General features: G+C 38.1%; 4 protein-coding genes across 5 annotated transcripts; 2 read left to right on the top strand and 2 right to left on the bottom strand.

Annotated features, from left to right (window-relative positions):
- The first annotated feature begins 1,542 nt into the window (after nt 1–1,542).
- LOC18027926 (probable methyltransferase PMT11) lies at nt 1,543–5,176 on the top strand. Its single transcript, XM_006411144.2, has 9 exons — nt 1,543–2,345; nt 2,510–2,668; nt 2,765–3,035; nt 3,196–3,306; nt 3,508–3,667; nt 3,901–4,158; nt 4,246–4,368; nt 4,600–4,677; nt 4,836–5,176. Exons 1-9 carry the CDS (start codon nt 1,614–1,616, stop codon nt 5,041–5,043), a joined length of 2,100 nt encoding a protein of 699 aa, XP_006411207.1. The 5' UTR covers nt 1,543–1,613; the 3' UTR covers nt 5,044–5,176.
- Nucleotides 5,177–5,207: 31 nt separating this feature from the next.
- On the bottom strand, nt 5,208–8,221 carry LOC18027924 (protein HESO1). Its single transcript, XM_024148440.1, is given in 10 exon segments — nt 5,208–5,936; nt 6,038–6,148; nt 6,261–6,374; nt 6,376–6,392; nt 6,476–6,545; nt 6,643–6,738; nt 6,819–6,997; nt 7,113–7,277; nt 7,429–7,570; nt 8,003–8,221. Coding segments are annotated over 9 exon segments (1,497 nt in total). The 5' UTR covers nt 7,568–7,570; nt 8,003–8,221; the 3' UTR covers nt 5,208–5,330.
- A 2,899-nt stretch (nt 8,222–11,120) lies between these two features.
- On the top strand, nt 11,121–13,851 carry LOC18027923 (ribulose bisphosphate carboxylase/oxygenase activase, chloroplastic). Of its 2 annotated transcripts, none has more exons than XM_006411142.2 (7): nt 11,121–11,165; nt 11,755–12,071; nt 12,162–12,267; nt 12,362–12,447; nt 12,531–13,003; nt 13,090–13,371; nt 13,549–13,851. In XM_006411142.2, exons 1-7 carry the CDS (start codon nt 11,121–11,123, stop codon nt 13,662–13,664), a joined length of 1,425 nt encoding a protein of 474 aa, XP_006411205.1. In that variant the 3' UTR covers nt 13,665–13,851. The 2 variants fall into 2 exon arrangements, with proteins under 2 accessions (XP_006411205.1, XP_006411204.1); XM_006411141.2 differs by having other exon boundaries at nt 13,090–13,384.
- Nucleotides 13,852–14,216: 365 nt separating this feature from the next.
- On the bottom strand, nt 14,217–14,677 carry LOC18027922 (succinate dehydrogenase assembly factor 1, mitochondrial). The gene has a single exon (XM_024148194.1). It carries the CDS (start codon nt 14,668–14,670, stop codon nt 14,398–14,400), a length of 273 nt encoding a protein of 90 aa, XP_024003962.1. The 5' UTR covers nt 14,671–14,677; the 3' UTR covers nt 14,217–14,397.
- Nucleotides 14,678–15,905: the final 1,228 nt, after the last annotated feature.

Here is a 15,905-nt window from a genome sequence, read left to right as displayed (position 1 = left end):
TACAAGATCACTTCTCTCTGTTTTCTTCTAATTGGTTCATTAATTTATTCTGCCTTATACTGTTGTACATCATAGTGTTAGTCTGTTACACACGGTGTTCTCAACAAGAATAAAGATCAAGGTCGCTTATTTTTTATCATAAAGATCAAGGAACCATGCGAAGAAGGAAACAAGAAATAAGTTTTGCTCTTCCTAGTTCCTCCATCTCATCAATAACATCATATCATATGGACAAGAAAAATGAGATCGATCAATGACAAACTCGACGATACGATTGCCTGGAAAAAGACACAAGGAGAATGTGTTTGTAAGAATCGGTTATGGAGAGATAAGAAAGGTATGTTCCATGCATAGAGCTACAATGGTGATCTAAGAGTCTGCGGTATATCTGAACGATGCTTACATTACATAGTCCTCCATGGTAGGGATATATCATATATGTTGCCATACTCTTCAACATGGAGCCCAATATGCAACAGTCCCTTAGAGCATGTCCATTAAGGGTTTATCAAGAGTTTATGACATAGATTTTAAGACGAAATTCAATAAAATAATAATTTTAAATGTAGAGGTTCATGGTCAAAGTTCTTCCCGACGAATCTGAAGAACCCAAGTTCATCCAGGTTCATCACACGTGGAGCATCCTGATTAATCCAAAAAAATAATTTTCGAATTTAAAAAAATAAAAAAAAAAATAAAAAAAAAATTATTATATTGGGATGAACCTATTTCTCAGAAATTCATTAATGGACATGGTCTTATTACTATCCGTACCCGACCACATGCATTAAAAAGGAATCTGGTTTGTTTCCATTTTGCTTAAAACGGTACACATATCAGAAAACCTCTTCTCCTAGTTCATTCATTGCCAAACATCTTATTACACTGTACCAAGAATCCAGATTCTTCTCAAAAAATTTGCTCAAAATGCCTCACCAACCCACACTTGGAAGTTGGAACCATCACACTGTATATCGTGTTTGAAGTTGTGGAATGGAACAATCATCATGGAAGATCTGGACAAAGAATAGAGATTAGTGGAAAATAAAAATAGTGAAGACGAAATCATTAGACCACTTAGTACTTCCTCCATTGTTTTTTGTTCTGACACCACATAACCAGAATGAGAAGCTTCCTTCAGTTTTTGCTAGCAAGTATAGCAACTAAAGTAATTCATTTTTTTCTTCAAAAGTAGAATAATTGTTGTGACTTTCGTTCGACCCAACCAAAAAAAAAAAATGTTGTGACCGTAATGCTAAATCTCTGTAAACTTCCTTGTCCACACTTAAAAGTCAACAGTAATTAAAGAACGAAAATTATAAGGTGTAATCAATTCTTGTGTAATCAAATTCTTGTGTAATCAAATTCTTGTGTAATCTTGTGTAACTGCCAGTTACTTAAAAAGAGAGTATCTGCAACTTGTAAACGAAATCTGAATTCTTTTGTAATGTAGTGTAATTTTTTTTACCGAACGCCATAAAGTCCAAAACCATAGAGTAAAATAAATAATAATGGTTTTTTGTTTTCTGCTGCGATAACTCACTCGAGCACACACCGTTACGAACAGTTGCGCAGATCCGAGAGAGATCGTTGATCCTTCAAACGCAAGCTTAATGAAGCCCTTCGTTAATGGCGATCTCCACAAAAGCCCCACTCTGATCAAGATCTCCGCCTTAGTTCTCCTCACCGTCGCTTTCTTCTACTTGGGCAAGCACTGGTCCGACGATGGCTACCAGCAGCTCGTCTTCTTCTCCTCCTCCGCCACCAGCTCCGGGACCTCGATCCCGGAGGTCTCCATCTCTCCCAACAGTAACATGACCTTCAATATATCCGCCATAATTCCTGCTAATCACACCGAGGCTGAAATCCCCGCCACAACGCAGCCGATTCCGTCGGTGGTCACCGAGACGGAGATTAATAAAGTGGAAGCTAATCCTCCTCCTCCCTCTCTTCATCCACCTCCTCCTTCTCCACCTCCGCCTGGTCCGATTCGGAGCTTCGGGATAGTGGATGCAAACGGCGTGATGTCTGACGATTTCGAGGTGGGAGAGATTGAGAACGACTCTGTGGAAGATTGGGGGAACAAGACGGAGATCGTGGAAGGGAAAAAGGACGGCGATTCTAAGGTTAGGGTTAGAATTAAGAAATTCGGGATGTGTCCTGAGAGCATGAGAGAGTATATACCTTGTTTGGATAACACCGATGCGATTAAGAAGCTCAAATCTACTGAACGAGGGGAACGATTCGAGCGTTATTGCCCTGAGAAAGGTAAAGGCTTAAATTGCTTGGTTCCACCTCCTAAAGGTTACCGTCAGCCGATTCCATGGCCTAAAAGCCGTGACGAGGTACTACTTTGTTGAGTTTATGCTTCACTATTGGTTTCAGTGACATTTTGACTAAAGCTCCAGTAGAATTTTTTTACATTTTAGCTGGAAGAATCAGAGAATATGTCTTAAATAGTGTTTGGAATTGATTTGCGTAAGTTTAAGATGATTTTTTGTACGGATAGGTTTGGTTCAGCAATGTTCCTCATACTCGGCTTGTTGAAGACAAAGGCGGTCAGAACTGGATTTCACGAGACCCACGAGACAAGAACAAGTTCAAGTTTCCTGGTGGTGGTACACAGTTTATTCATGGTGCTGACCAGTACTTGGACCAAATCTCTAAGGTTGCTCATTTTCAAGTAGTAGTAGTAGTTCTTGCTTCACGTCATCTATCTGTTTATCTTTTCGTCTGATGTTGAACTTTGACTTTGTGTGTGCAGATGGTTTCTGATATTAAGTTTGGCAAGCGTATTCGGGTTGCTCTGGATGTTGGTTGTGGTGTGGCGAGTTTTGGCGCTTATCTATTGACACGCGATGTTTTGACAATGTCTGTTGCGCCAAAAGATGTCCACGAGAACCAAATTCAATTTGCTCTTGAGCGTGGTGTGCCTGCTATGGCGGCAGCATTTGCTACAAGGCGTTTGTTGTATCCAAGCCAAGCTTTTGATATTATTCATTGTTCAAGATGTAGAATCAACTGGACTCGTGATGGTAAGGTTCTCTGATGTGATTGGTTCTTTACGTAATTCAGCAGAAAAATATTTAGGTCGCGCACCTACTGTAGTTTTTAAGTCTCTATGGTGAACGACAGTTTAACTTCTTTTACTTGTGGAGAAAATTCTCATTCTACTTTTTCATTCTTGTGATAAAGATGGAATTTTGCTCCTTGAGATCAATAGAATGCTGCGCGCTGGAGGATATTTTGCTTGGGCTGCACAGCCTGTTTATAAGCATGAAGCCGCTTTGGAAGAACAGTGGACAGGTACACCCGTTTAATCTGTTTGGAGTTAGTGATCATGGCACGTAGCTTTGTTAGAGAGAATGAGGAATATGTTGAATTAATAACTCTTTTCTGAATTATACATATTTTGTCTCTGTGTGTATAGGGAGTTTTTTGCTTCCATTTACTACTTCTATTTAGCCAATATTTGTACTCTTTTAACTCTCATGTTTTGCTTTCCAGAGATGCTGAATCTTACTAATAGCCTTTGCTGGAAGCTGATAAAGAAGGAAGGATACATTGCAATCTGGCAGAAGCCTCTCAACAACGACTGTTATTTAAGTCGTGAGGCTGGAACCAAACCTCCTCTTTGTGATGAATCTGATGACCCCGATAATGTTTGGTACAGCTGCTTAACTTTTTTTGTCTTTCTTTGTTTGTGATACAAGGACATAGCTTGCTACCTGCATCTGGAAGCATACCAACAAAATAATAAAGGCTATATATACTTTAATGCTGCTAGAGTTGCATCAAAAATCTGCGTATAGAGTCAAACCTGCTTATAGACTTGGTCTGTGACATTGTGTGCAAAAACTCACACTTTCTTTGTCTCATATTGTTTTGTTCTTGCTTTAGGTACACAAACCTGAAACCTTGTATCAGTCGCATACCTGAGAATGGATATGGAGGCATTGTTCCTTTATGGCCTGCCCGTCTCCACACTCCACCTGATAGGCTGCAGACGATAACATTTGATTCCTACATTGCTAGGAAAGAGCTATTCAAGGCAGAGTCAAAATTCTGGAATGAAATAATAGGGGGTTATATCCGTGCCTTAAAATGGAAAAAGATGAAACTAAGAAACGTTTTGGACATGAGAGCAGGCTTTGGCGGGTATGAAATGATATTTTTACTGTTAAGTACTATGACTTAGTTTCTTAGCTTACCTCTCTTTGTTTGATTTCTTTGGTTTTTTGGTAGATTTGCAGCTGCACTAAATGATCATAAACTTGATTGCTGGGTTCTCAGCGTGGTTCCTGTCAGCGGGCCCAATACGTTGCCTGTCATTTATGATCGTGGACTACTAGGAGTGATGCACGATTGGTACTAACTTTTCTCCTTACAATCTATCAAATAAAAACATAGAATGTGTTTAGTAAGTTCTGGAAATTTAGTAAGCTCTTAAGAGGCTGTTCTTTTCCTGCTCATATTTGATTTAAGAACATATATTCATCTGTCTGGCTCCCGGCTATCTAGGAAGTCGTGCATTCAAGTTAAACTAAGATTTAGGTTCTGGCTCGAGCTATTTAATAAGTCGTGCATTCTACCTCTCAGGTGTGAACCATTTGATACTTACCCGAGGACATATGACTTCTTACATGCCTCAGGGCTCTTCTCAATCGAAAGAAAAAGGTAAGCCGTGTCTGTAACTCAATTTCAAAGTGATAAACTCATGTCCACAATTGATGATTGACAATACGGGATTCACTCAAGATCATTCTACTTTTGTACATGAGTTATAATGCTGAAAAATGGTTAACATGTTTCATGGATTTCTGTGGTTATATCAGATGCGAGATGTCAACCATATTGTTAGAGATGGACCGGATATTGAGACCGGGAGGAAGAGCATACATTAGGGATTCAATAGATGTTATGGATGAAATTCAAGAGATCACAAAGGCTATGGGTTGGCATACGTCTCTGCGTGACACATCCGAGGGTCCTCACGCAAGTTACAGGATTCTAACATGCGAGAAGCGACTTCTTCGAGCTTAATACCAGACAAATTACTACTGCATTTAGTCGACACAAAATATATTGTTTGGTTACATCTCTTTATTTGTTTTTTTTCCCTCATTATGTAACTGTAAATTTGATTGTGGTGTTTTACTGAGTAAAGTTTTACCTAGTCCTCGGCTTTTAGTAAAAAACAATTAGGCAATTGCAAATCTGATGATTATTTAAAAAAGGTTACGACTTTCTCCATGGTCTGAGTACAATAATATCGTCCAAAACTATGGGAAGGAATGTCTCTAGGTCTTCTTCACAAGTCATTCTACTATTCAAGATCTTGGCCTCCACATCTGTCCGCGTTGACTTTGACTTATTTGTGCTGGTCTCGCAAAGTTCACACCATTACTTTGACCTGGGGGCCTACCAATGTGACCCTGATTCTGACTCGAACCTGCATGTGTATTTCTCATTGGTTGTTTCCCGTTCTTATATTGACTCTTCTGCTGCGTTTGAGTTTGTGTAATGACAGGCCGAGTTTGGCCTTGAACAGGTGTTTGTCCCTGCATATTCCTGGGGTTGTTCTGAGACCAATTCTGCTGCGCTCGGGACCGTGCTGAGGCTGGCCAATATGGCGGATTCTGGACATAGTTGCTCTGTGACCAATGTTGCTGCATTTGGTGGTTCCATGGCCTAGACTGACCATGCAGATTATGGCCATTGTTCACACCGTTTGCATGATGATGATTATGGAGGCTTGTTCTACTACACAACGGCTGTGAAATGTGTGGCGATGTCAGAACCCCAACGATGGAGTTTCTGTTACAATCTGTGGCAAGACGGCGAGATGTCATCTCAAATACTTGTGCAATTCTGTCCAAGCTTTTACGGCTCACACTCCTTGCTGCGTTCTCAGGTTGCTCAAAAGGATCTTCAACCTAAAACACACACCATTTATTTTGCACACTTCAGTCAGGAAGATTCAAGTGTTGTTGTGTGTTTCAGCCATAAAATGGAAGGGTGAGAGAAAGAGTCTTACAAAGAGTGAGTATGTCTTTGGCAGCCATCTAGTGTTACTGCTTATGTTTTCCCATCTTCCAGTAAACGGACAAACACCAAGTTCTTTGGCCTTTACGTTTATGTCTGAAAACTGATAAATACAGCCACACAAAAAAAAATTCAAAAACTAATTTCCACCAAGACTAGATACAGAAAGAGAGACAGAAAGTCTAAGCTCCCATACTGTGTGAGAAATCAATTACCTTTGCAAAAAACGAGACCAAAAGCTCAGAGAGCGAGCTTCGATTGACTGCTCTTGATGTGCCTGATCTAAATCTCGCTATATTAGCAGCAGAAAGTTGCGCTATGCTATCCTCCTGCAGTTTTTCGCACACCTACAAGAGACCATGCCGCTACTGTATCACAAAACCTCATAAGTTTATGTGGTTTGGCTTGAGAACCTATTCATAAAAAGTACCTTTCAGATCATCAACCGCACTCCTCGGATATATGTCTCCTAGAGGCGGCAAGATTGCAGGCACACATGTCTGCATCAAACAACAAATTATTAAAACACCATGTTTTATAATGATGCAGTATGTGGCAAATGCAGCGGAATCTATGAACATAGAGCTGTTAGCTTACCTGCAGATGAAAGATGACTAACAAACTAAGTGAGTAAGAGTTGAAAGTCCCGTTCTTTGGGTTGTTGATATCATGAGCTTTGGCCCATTCCTTCACCTATAAACGAGGTAGATATGTCTAGAATCAGTTAAACCTTTGGAAACACACAATCTGGTTTTATTAGCATCTTAACTTACTAGCAAAACCAAGTCACGGAATCTCCAATCTATCTCACTGATCCAGAACAAGAACCTGCTCTTCAAGAGCCCTTCCAGATTATCAATTGAAATGTCACAAGAAATTCTCTGGTGGCCGCTCACGACTTTCAGAATGGGAACTCGCGCATGAGCAACAAATTGCAGCCTGTACCATGCACCTGGTTTTTGCATGATAATGGACATCAGACAAAATCGCCATGGAAAATACTGAAACTGGTAGAAAACTTAAGTGATTTAAGGGGAACCCCGTGAAGCAAAAGCTACTTGAATCACCTGACGCTCTCAGTGCTCGAAGTAACTGTCCAAGGAAAGTCTGCTTCTGCTTCTTTCCAGTGAACAAGATGGACGAACCGCTGAATAAGTCAACAGAGATATCTAAGTCTCCCCATCGTGTGAAGAGATTTGACACAAAGGATCCAAATGGTTGAACAGTCGCACCTAACAATATCAAACCAGAAAATGAACTATCAGCAAGTTCTTCCTTTTCATTTCCAATCTTAATATCACACCCATGGCCATATATGGTTCAAGGCAGTACTATACAGTAAGAAAAATGGGAGAAGCACAAAAGTGTATCAAGGGTCATCACCTCTTAAGCTTTCTACGGATTGTAATGCACTACGCAACTGATCAATGACGGTCATCCTCGCATCCCAATCTGCTCCTGTGGGTTTAATCGCTTGAAGAATATCTTGAAGGGTAGGATCAAAGACAGGGTTCCTACTCATCTTCTACAAGAACACACATTCCCAAATCCCAAGTTATGTCAAAGAAAACGTTAGGCAAAAATAACACAAAGACTTCACGAGACTCCAATCAAAATTAAATCTAAAAGCACTGGGTTTAACCAATTCTCTATAAAACAATCGTCAAGGCTCCATTTTTTTTATAGCTTGCTAGCTTACTACTCCAAAGTAACAACCTTTTTCACTAAAACCAAAAAGCAAGATTCTTCAGATACCCCAAAGCCCACATTCTTGGTATCATTAGAACTGTGAATACTCTACTCAAAACATTCTAAAACTCTGAATAAAAAAACGAATCAGCATAACATGAGTTTTCGAATCCACTGGGCTCAAATAAGATAAAAGAGGTGATAAACGAAGCAGGAAATTCTTAAGAATAAACCCTAATCAGTGGGAAAAACAAACAAAGAAACTTACGAAAATCTCTCTTCCGAGCAGTGAAATTCTTGGAGGGAGTAGCAGAAACCTTGTTCCTTAGAACCCAGAATCGAATTCCGATCTAGGGCTTTTCTACTACTCCATCACCAAATTAGCAAATCCGTACTGAGATTTCTCTTTGATAAGTTTTATGCGATCGCAGCATATACACTGAGACAATGAAAAGTCTCCTCCTACGGAAGGTTTAGTATTTGTAAAAACGCGAACAAAGAAAGAAATTCGTATGTATGCTTTTTTTTATTATTACCTAAACTCGCTTTTTTTTTTTTTTGCTAAAATTAAATGAAGTTCGTTTTCTTTTAAGACTCATTTCGTCTTTATGTTACTGAGTGAAATGATGTGACCATTTTTTAACTGGTCAATAATATGATTAAATTATCCAATTACAGAAAAGTTATTGAATGAGATGAATTGAAAGAAATCAAACGAAAGAAACAGGATGACATATGTTTCGGTCGATTACGTAAATGATGGAAACTGGAGATTTCATATAAGTAATAGAAAGATTTTAAAATTTTATTGTTAAAAAACCAACAACAAAATTTTGTTAAAAAAAACACAACAAGATTTTGTGGGTGCTATAAGTTATAAACAAAGCAAACACAGTCGCTACTAAGGCTCGGAACCTCGGATCATTGGTTAGGGGTTAAATACTATTACACACTGTCTTTTCTGTAACTAGTCGCTTGAAAGCATAAATCACCTTTTCTTCAATTTCCATTTCAGCTGATCAATCTTAGAACCAATTGGTAGTGACCAAAAATCCAAAGGCACCATGTTCTTCTAGTTTGGTCACAGAGATATTCAAGGCTCAATAGACAAAAATTCAGGTCGGTTGCCACTAATCATCACTGCCATCAATTCTATGAATTCACTAAACATCCTCCAGCTAGCTACAAAGACACAAACCCTTCTCTAGCCCTCCGATATGTTTGCAGTTGTGGCTATCGACAGCTTAGAGCTGGTCGCTTGGATATACCTTCTTCATTGCAAAACCTCTCTACTATCAGTTCACTTCCTTTTCGACCACTTAGAATTTGATTCTTGATAGTTCCTTGATGTTCGAAATGTAATTTTGTTTTATGAGTCCATATTGGCAACAAATTATGTAAAATAAAGTTCCAAATCTCATCTTGCTAAGTTCTTCCATCGCCACACAATTGCATGACATTTGAGACCTTGTAGCACAATAAATCTATTGAGAGCTCAGACATCAACTATATAATTGATTTGACTTTTCTTATAAAATGAATATCATCATGCTTAGAAATATATATGAGATTCATTAGTCTAGGCATCAACAAGCGATATAATCTTACCCAAATATAAGCTTCAATCTTCAATACATAAGACCCAATGATTACATTCTAGGTTGCAAGTATATGTAAGTTGTGGCAAAATCTTGGTTATTGATCTAAGTTTCTTTTAAAAATATGTGAAAGTATTACATAACTTTTAGATGCATGAGTCAATATGTAAAGCCTATGTTCAAATTATTATATAAGGCGTTAATTGGGCATTAGAGAAGGATATCTAGCGCCTAATCAATTTAATCAATCATGGACTAATAAGAGATTTATTTAGGACTGTTTCATCTTTATCTGTTAGGTAGAGAAAGTGTACTGTAGTGTAGTGGTTAAGATGCTTATTTTAGAGTAAATGTGCGAAAATAAAATCTTGAAAAGGAAAAATATTGGGATTTTATTTATTTTGTTTTCATCTTAACTTTCAGAACTGCAGCTTATGCTCCTAAGTCCTAATCATATCACTTATCAAAAAAACAACCATATATTCTTAGACCATCTCCAACCATGGGTTATTGAAAACAGTGTAAGAGTTCTCAAAACAATAATATAAAATGAAATCATGTACAAAATAAAGAGAAAAATCTTTAAATACATAAAAAGAGGTTCTGAAACAAGAGATTTTGGATACCCTCTCTCCTATTTTAAAAGCCTCTATAATATTTAATTATTATTTTTTATACATATAATATGAAGAACTTCTTCTAAAATCAGCTCATTGGAGTTGATCTTACAATGTGAGAGTCGGTCCACATTTTTTTTTTTTTTTGGTAAACGAGTCGGTCCACTATCCACATAGGTTAGCAATCGTTTGATTATTCAATATCGTATCTAAACGTATTCCAAAAACTCAACTTAGTCTCATTCTTTAATGTTTGTTTTCTAGTCTTGCATACAAATGTTTATTAGGATGCACAACAACTACAGTCTACATATACACATTGCAAGCAATCTTATCATTCTACAAGAGAACGAAACACACATTTTCAACTAAAAATATGTGATAAGACGCCTCTATGCCAGGATTGTTCAACATTCTACTTGAAAAAATGTGTATTTTGAACATTTATTCCAAATTTTAACTTAAGTATATTATAGATAAAATAAATAATAATTAGTTTAGATGTTAGCGGTTAGTTGAACAATGGTTAGTTTGTAAACCATATGGTTTTGTAAACAATGATGTATGGTATACATTTGGTTTAATGATAGAATAAGAAATCTACACTATTGGCTCTAGGCAAATTTCTCTCGGCCAATCAGTTTACACCGATTATTTAGAACAACATTATCACTAAGTAGTAATGTCATTATCTAATATTTGGAGCTTTACTGTATGAAGAATTCTGTAGAAGTTTCTTGATCACATATGAATGGCTATCTCATCCTCACAAAAAAAAAAAGCAACACAATAATTTTTGAAAGCATATGTGGTAATAACCAACGTTATAATCTTCCCTCGAAGCTAAGGCGTCAAAAACAAATCCAATGGCACAGATGAGCCAATTCACGACAACCTCATAAAAACACGTTCCACGTGGACCAATCACAACAGAGTCCTCCTCATCGGCTTCCTTGTCAAGCCACGTGGCGCATTGGCCAATCCGGATCGTGTGGCGATCAGAGAGTTGAGCTTCGAATACGAAGAGATAACGAATTGTTGATGATCACTCGCTTTATAAATCTCTTTAATTCTTGCCCACACCATCATCTCTCACTGCTTCTTCTTCTTCAACTAATCAAAATCTCTCCTCAGCTTCTTGTGTGACGCACACTCGTCGCAGTCGTGAGAAATGGCCGCCGCAGTTTCCACCGTTGGTGCCATCAACAGAGCTCCGGTAATCAACTTCTTCTTCTTCATCTCCCTTTCACTTCTTATTATGATTTAATGTTACTTTTAACACTATCCACTTGAGTAGTTTTGATTTTTCATAATTCAGTATCACTTTGAAATTCTCTGTCTTACATATGTCGTCAGAATCTGGAACTAAACTAGAGATTCTTTGATGCTTCTCTTATCCTCTACTTGGGAACTATAAATTGGTAGATTTCTTTAAACCGGTTTGGTTTAGAAACTATAGTAATCGAATTGGAGGTTCGGAAATTATTGGAGGATTCTGTGTATAAAGAAAGTCAAACAAGGTCAAACGAAATAAATCTTGGTTCAGTTTTTCAGATTATTTTGGTTTGGTTCAGATAAATAGATTTAGCTTGAACACCCTTTAATCTTCAGTGATATAGTCTATGATTCTATGATCATGATCTATGAGAACCAAACTAAATTTGGGTCTAATTTTCAGATCATTTCGGTTTAGTTTGGTTCGAATGGATTTAGTTTATATTGATCTTTAGTCTCTACTCTCTAAACCGGCTCTTGAACCATGCGAATCAAATTTGAATTGAGCTTGGCCTCTGTGTGTGTTGCAGTTGAGCTTAAACGGGTCAGGAGCAGGAGCTGCTTCAGTCCCAGCGACAACCTTCTTGGGAAAGAAAGTTGTAACGACGTCGAGATTCGCACAGAGCAACAAGAAGAGCAGCGGATCATTCAAGGTGGTTGCTGTGAAAGAAGACAAACAAACCGATGGAGACAGATGGAAGGGACTTGCCTACGACATGTCTGATGATCAACAAGACATCACCAGAGGCAAAGGTTTGGTTGACTCTGTCTTCCAAGCTCCTATGGGAACCGGAACTCACCATGCTGTCCTCAGCTCCTACGAATACATCAGCCAAGGTCTTAGGCAGTAAGTCTTTTATCTCTCTAAATCTCTCATCAGTTCCAAATAGAGTTAGAATCTGTGGGTTTTTAACATCGAGTTTCTTGTTTAAAATAGGTACAACTTGGACAACATGATGGATGGGTTTTACATTGCTCCTGCTTTCATGGACAAGCTTGTTGTTCACATCACCAAGAACTTCTTGACTTTGCCTAACATCAAGGTATTATTGATTTAGAGGCATTTTCTTTTGAGTTATTAGTTACACACGAAAGGTTCCAACTTTATTAATCTTGAAAATGCTCTGTTTTTGACAGGTTCCACTTATTTTGGGTATCTGGGGAGGCAAAGGTCAAGGTAAATCCTTCCAATGTGAGCTTGTCATGGCCAAGATGGGTATCAAGTGAGTCCATTTTCCGTTCTCCAGTTCCCATTTCACTCTCATATAACCAACCAAAATCTAAAAAAGTTCAAATCTTTTCGCAGCCCAATCATGATGAGTGCTGGAGAGCTTGAGAGTGGAAACGCAGGAGAACCAGCAAAGCTGATCCGTCAAAGGTACCGTGAAGCAGCAGACATGATCAAGAAAGGAAAGATGTGTTGTCTCTTCATCAACGATCTTGACGCTGGTGCTGGTCGTATGGGAGGCACTACTCAGTACACAGTGAACAACCAGATGGTCAACGCAACGCTCATGAACATTGCTGATAACCCGACCAACGTCCAGCTTCCAGGGATGTACAACAAGGAAGACAACGCACGTGTCCCAATCATCGTCACCGGTAACGATTTCTCCACTCTCTACGCTCCTCTCATCCGTGACGGACGTATGGAGAAATTCTACTGGGCACCGACCCGTGAAGACCGTATTGGTGTCTGCAAGGGTATCTTCAGGACCGACAAGATCAATGATGAAGACATTGTCACGCTTGTTGATCAGTTCCCTGGCCAATCCATCGGTAATAAAAAAGAAAGACTTTTTCTTTAAAGAACTTGCATATAAGTTGGTGCAGATTCTGAGAAGTTATATGCTTTGTATGGACAGATTTCTTCGGTGCATTGAGGGCGAGAGTGTACGATGATGAAGTGAGGAAGTTCGTTGAGGGACTTGGAGTTGAGAAGATCGGAAAGAGGCTGGTGAACTCGAGGGAAGGACCTCCAGTGTTCGAGCAACCGGAGATGACTCTTGAGAAGCTTATGGAGTATGGAAACATGCTTGTGATGGAACAAGAGAACGTCAAGAGAGTCCAACTTGCTGACCAATACCTTAACGAGGCTGCGTTGGGAGACGCAAACGCGGACGCTATCGACCGCGGAACTTTCTACGGTTAGAACCCGAGGTTTGAGACTCCTTTGTTTTCGTTTTTTTTGTTGTTTGGTTAGCCAACGGATTGTCTCTCAAATTGGTGTGATGATGTGAAAAGATAGAAGAGAAAGGGATGAAAGAAAGGAAGAGGGAAAATGAAACTAGGGTTTCTGAAGTTTATTGTAACTTGCCTTGCAGGGAAAAGTGCACAGCAAGTGAATCTGCCAGTTCCTGAAGGGTGTACTGATCCTTCGGCCAAAAACTTTGATCCAACGGCTAGAAGTGACGATGGCTCTTGTGTCTACAACTTTTGAGCATTTTCCTACCTATTAATTTGCTGTTTTTGTACTATTGTCTCTTTCGGTTTTTATTTTTCCCCCTCTGTGTAATTGTGGATTGGTTCTTGTCTTTCGTTCCTTCTTTTTTTTTTTATGATCATGTGCAAACATTGATATTGTAAAATTGCCTTATCATAAGCCATTTCTCAACTTTTTTTCGGCATTGTCTGCAGTGGAATAAATATTTAGAGATTAAGGCTAGATGTGGTTTAACAAAATAAATACTCTAGATGTGAAGCTGAAGCATGCGTCTTCTATGAAGATTATCAGCTACTTCAAAAACATGAAAAGAAAAATGAATTGAGCTAAAACAAAACTATCACTCTTAAATTATTTAGCCAGAAACTGTATTCACAGTCACAAAGCAAGAGCAATTGGCATACATGTATCAACCACTACACTAGTAGCTGGGTTTCTTACAAAGAATACATGTCTTCTTAGTTCTTATAATGGATTTTTGCAATCTCCAAACTCTAACTTGATGGGTATTAGTAGATGAACATATTTTGCGTATATATATTCCAACTGTGATCAGAATTCCTTTTATTTATAATAGCTCTTGAACAGCCGTACAAATTATGCATCATCTCGTACATATTAACCAGTGTTACAAATTGAAGAAAACGAATCAATTTCCTCTCTTTGTTATCTATGATTCTATATAACAATATCTTGAGTAGTATGCTTAGGCTGAGACTACATAAAATGGTCAGGTTTTAGATGTAACGACCTTGATAGAGGAGATGCTAACCATATCAGGGTTTTTGAGTTGATCGAGTTGTTTAGTACCAAGCCGAAGCAAATACTCAATGTACTGGAAATTCTTGCGGTCAACCTCCTTTGAGTTCTTGTGGAATTCTGTTGACACGATCATCTCTATTCTCCTCCTGTCTTCTGTTGTCTTTGAACGAGCTGCTCTTAGAAATCCCCTGTAGAGACTCAGGACTTGCTTTTGCATCCCGGAAAGTTTCGTAGCTCCCATTTTTTTTATCTTCAAAAGGACCAAAACACCAAACAAGCTAATGTTAATCTTTTGTCATGAACTGCATTTCCAAGGACAGACCAAATAATCAAAGCTAAAGAAGCACGGTGATGAAGAATCAGTAAGATAACAAGTACAAAGAAAAGTTCATTTGCAAATCAACAATCACACAAGATAGACTGTTTAATCATAAGCTGGAGCTAAAAATCGTACACGAAGCAGTAAATTCTAATTATCTCTGAAGAGCAATCCATGAATCAAAAATAAATGTGCAAATATATTATGAGCCATTGAATATAACGAGGCATTGGAAGGCAATTCTGGGAATTTAAGAAGAAACTCAAATTGATTCTAATTTTACACTAAAAAAACAAATACGAACATGCGAAATCCGCTGGGTAAGCAAAAGAGATTCAGATAGAAAGAAAACACACGACTCTCGTCAGATATTCACTGAACCATGAGTAAATAAGGATCAAACACTCAAACTCACAGAAGAAACCACCAGAAGAAGAATCTAAAATATGCAAATATATTTCGATTTCAAGCTCAACGAGATCTGGGTTGTTTCATCCCACATACTTGGATAAATTCATTTTCCCAAGATAGAACATTCTCAAATGGAAATTCAGAGAAGTTCTCTGGAAAAAAAAAAAGAAGAGTGTGGAACAGAGAAGCAGGAACAGAATCTGCAACGAAGAAGAAGATGTTGTGAAGGGAAGAGCAAGCTTACCTGCAAAATGATTTAATTCGTTCGGCTCCAAAATTGATCGAGCGAGAAGTGGAAGAAACTTTGAGAATCTAGGATAGTTGTGGGGGGGGGGGGGGGGGGAAACAAAATAGAAGATTTCAATGGGCTCTTCTTTGTATTATTACGGGCTTCTGTCTTATTAGTTATAATGGGCTTCTTTAAATAGTGAAAAGAAAAAAGATGAAAAAAATATCTGTGTTTCGACTTTCCAAATTTTAGTGTTTTACCACAAATCAAGGACCAAAAAGATGGAAAATTGTTATTTTTCATCTAAAGGATAATCAAAGTCAAACACAAGAGCAAGATAAGTTTATGTTATAGAGTTATACGTCTATGTGATATTGTGCTGCATCATAAAAGCATTGAGGAACCTTCATCAAATTTATTTAAATAATAATTAAATTTCTTATGAATTATACTTCATAGATTTAATATTAATCTGTCTTCAAAAATCAAAAATATATATCTAAGGTTAATTGATTTT

This window comes from Eutrema salsugineum, unplaced genomic scaffold (assembly GCF_000478725.1).
Source record: "Eutrema salsugineum unplaced genomic scaffold, Eutsalg1_0 scaffold_10, whole genome shotgun sequence".
In the NCBI taxonomy this organism is placed as follows: Eukaryota; Viridiplantae; Streptophyta; class Magnoliopsida; order Brassicales; family Brassicaceae; genus Eutrema; species Eutrema salsugineum.
This window is presented reverse-complemented; position numbering and strand designations above follow the sequence as displayed.

Coding starts and splice junctions, on each gene's coding strand:
- LOC18027923 (XM_006411142.2), top strand. CDS start 11,121: ATGGCCGCCGCAGTTTCCACCGTTGGTGCCATCAACAGAGCTCCG. Junction 12,268..12,361: donor TGACTTTGCCTAACATCAAG/GTATTATTGATT, acceptor TGTTTTTGACAG/GTTCCACTTATTTTGGGTAT. Junction 13,004..13,089: donor GTTCCCTGGCCAATCCATCG/GTAATAAAAAAG, acceptor TTGTATGGACAG/ATTTCTTCGGTGCATTGAGG.
- LOC18027922 (XM_024148194.1), bottom strand. CDS start 14,670: ATGGGAGCTACGAAACTTTCCGGGATGCAAAAGCAAGTCCTGAGTCTC.
- LOC18027926 (XM_006411144.2), top strand. CDS start 1,614: ATGAAGCCCTTCGTTAATGGCGATCTCCACAAAAGCCCCACTCTGATC. Junction 2,669..2,764: donor ACTTGGACCAAATCTCTAAG/GTTGCTCATTTT, acceptor TTGTGTGTGCAG/ATGGTTTCTGATATTAAGTT. Junction 3,307..3,507: donor TTTGGAAGAACAGTGGACAG/GTACACCCGTTT, acceptor TTTGCTTTCCAG/AGATGCTGAATCTTACTAAT.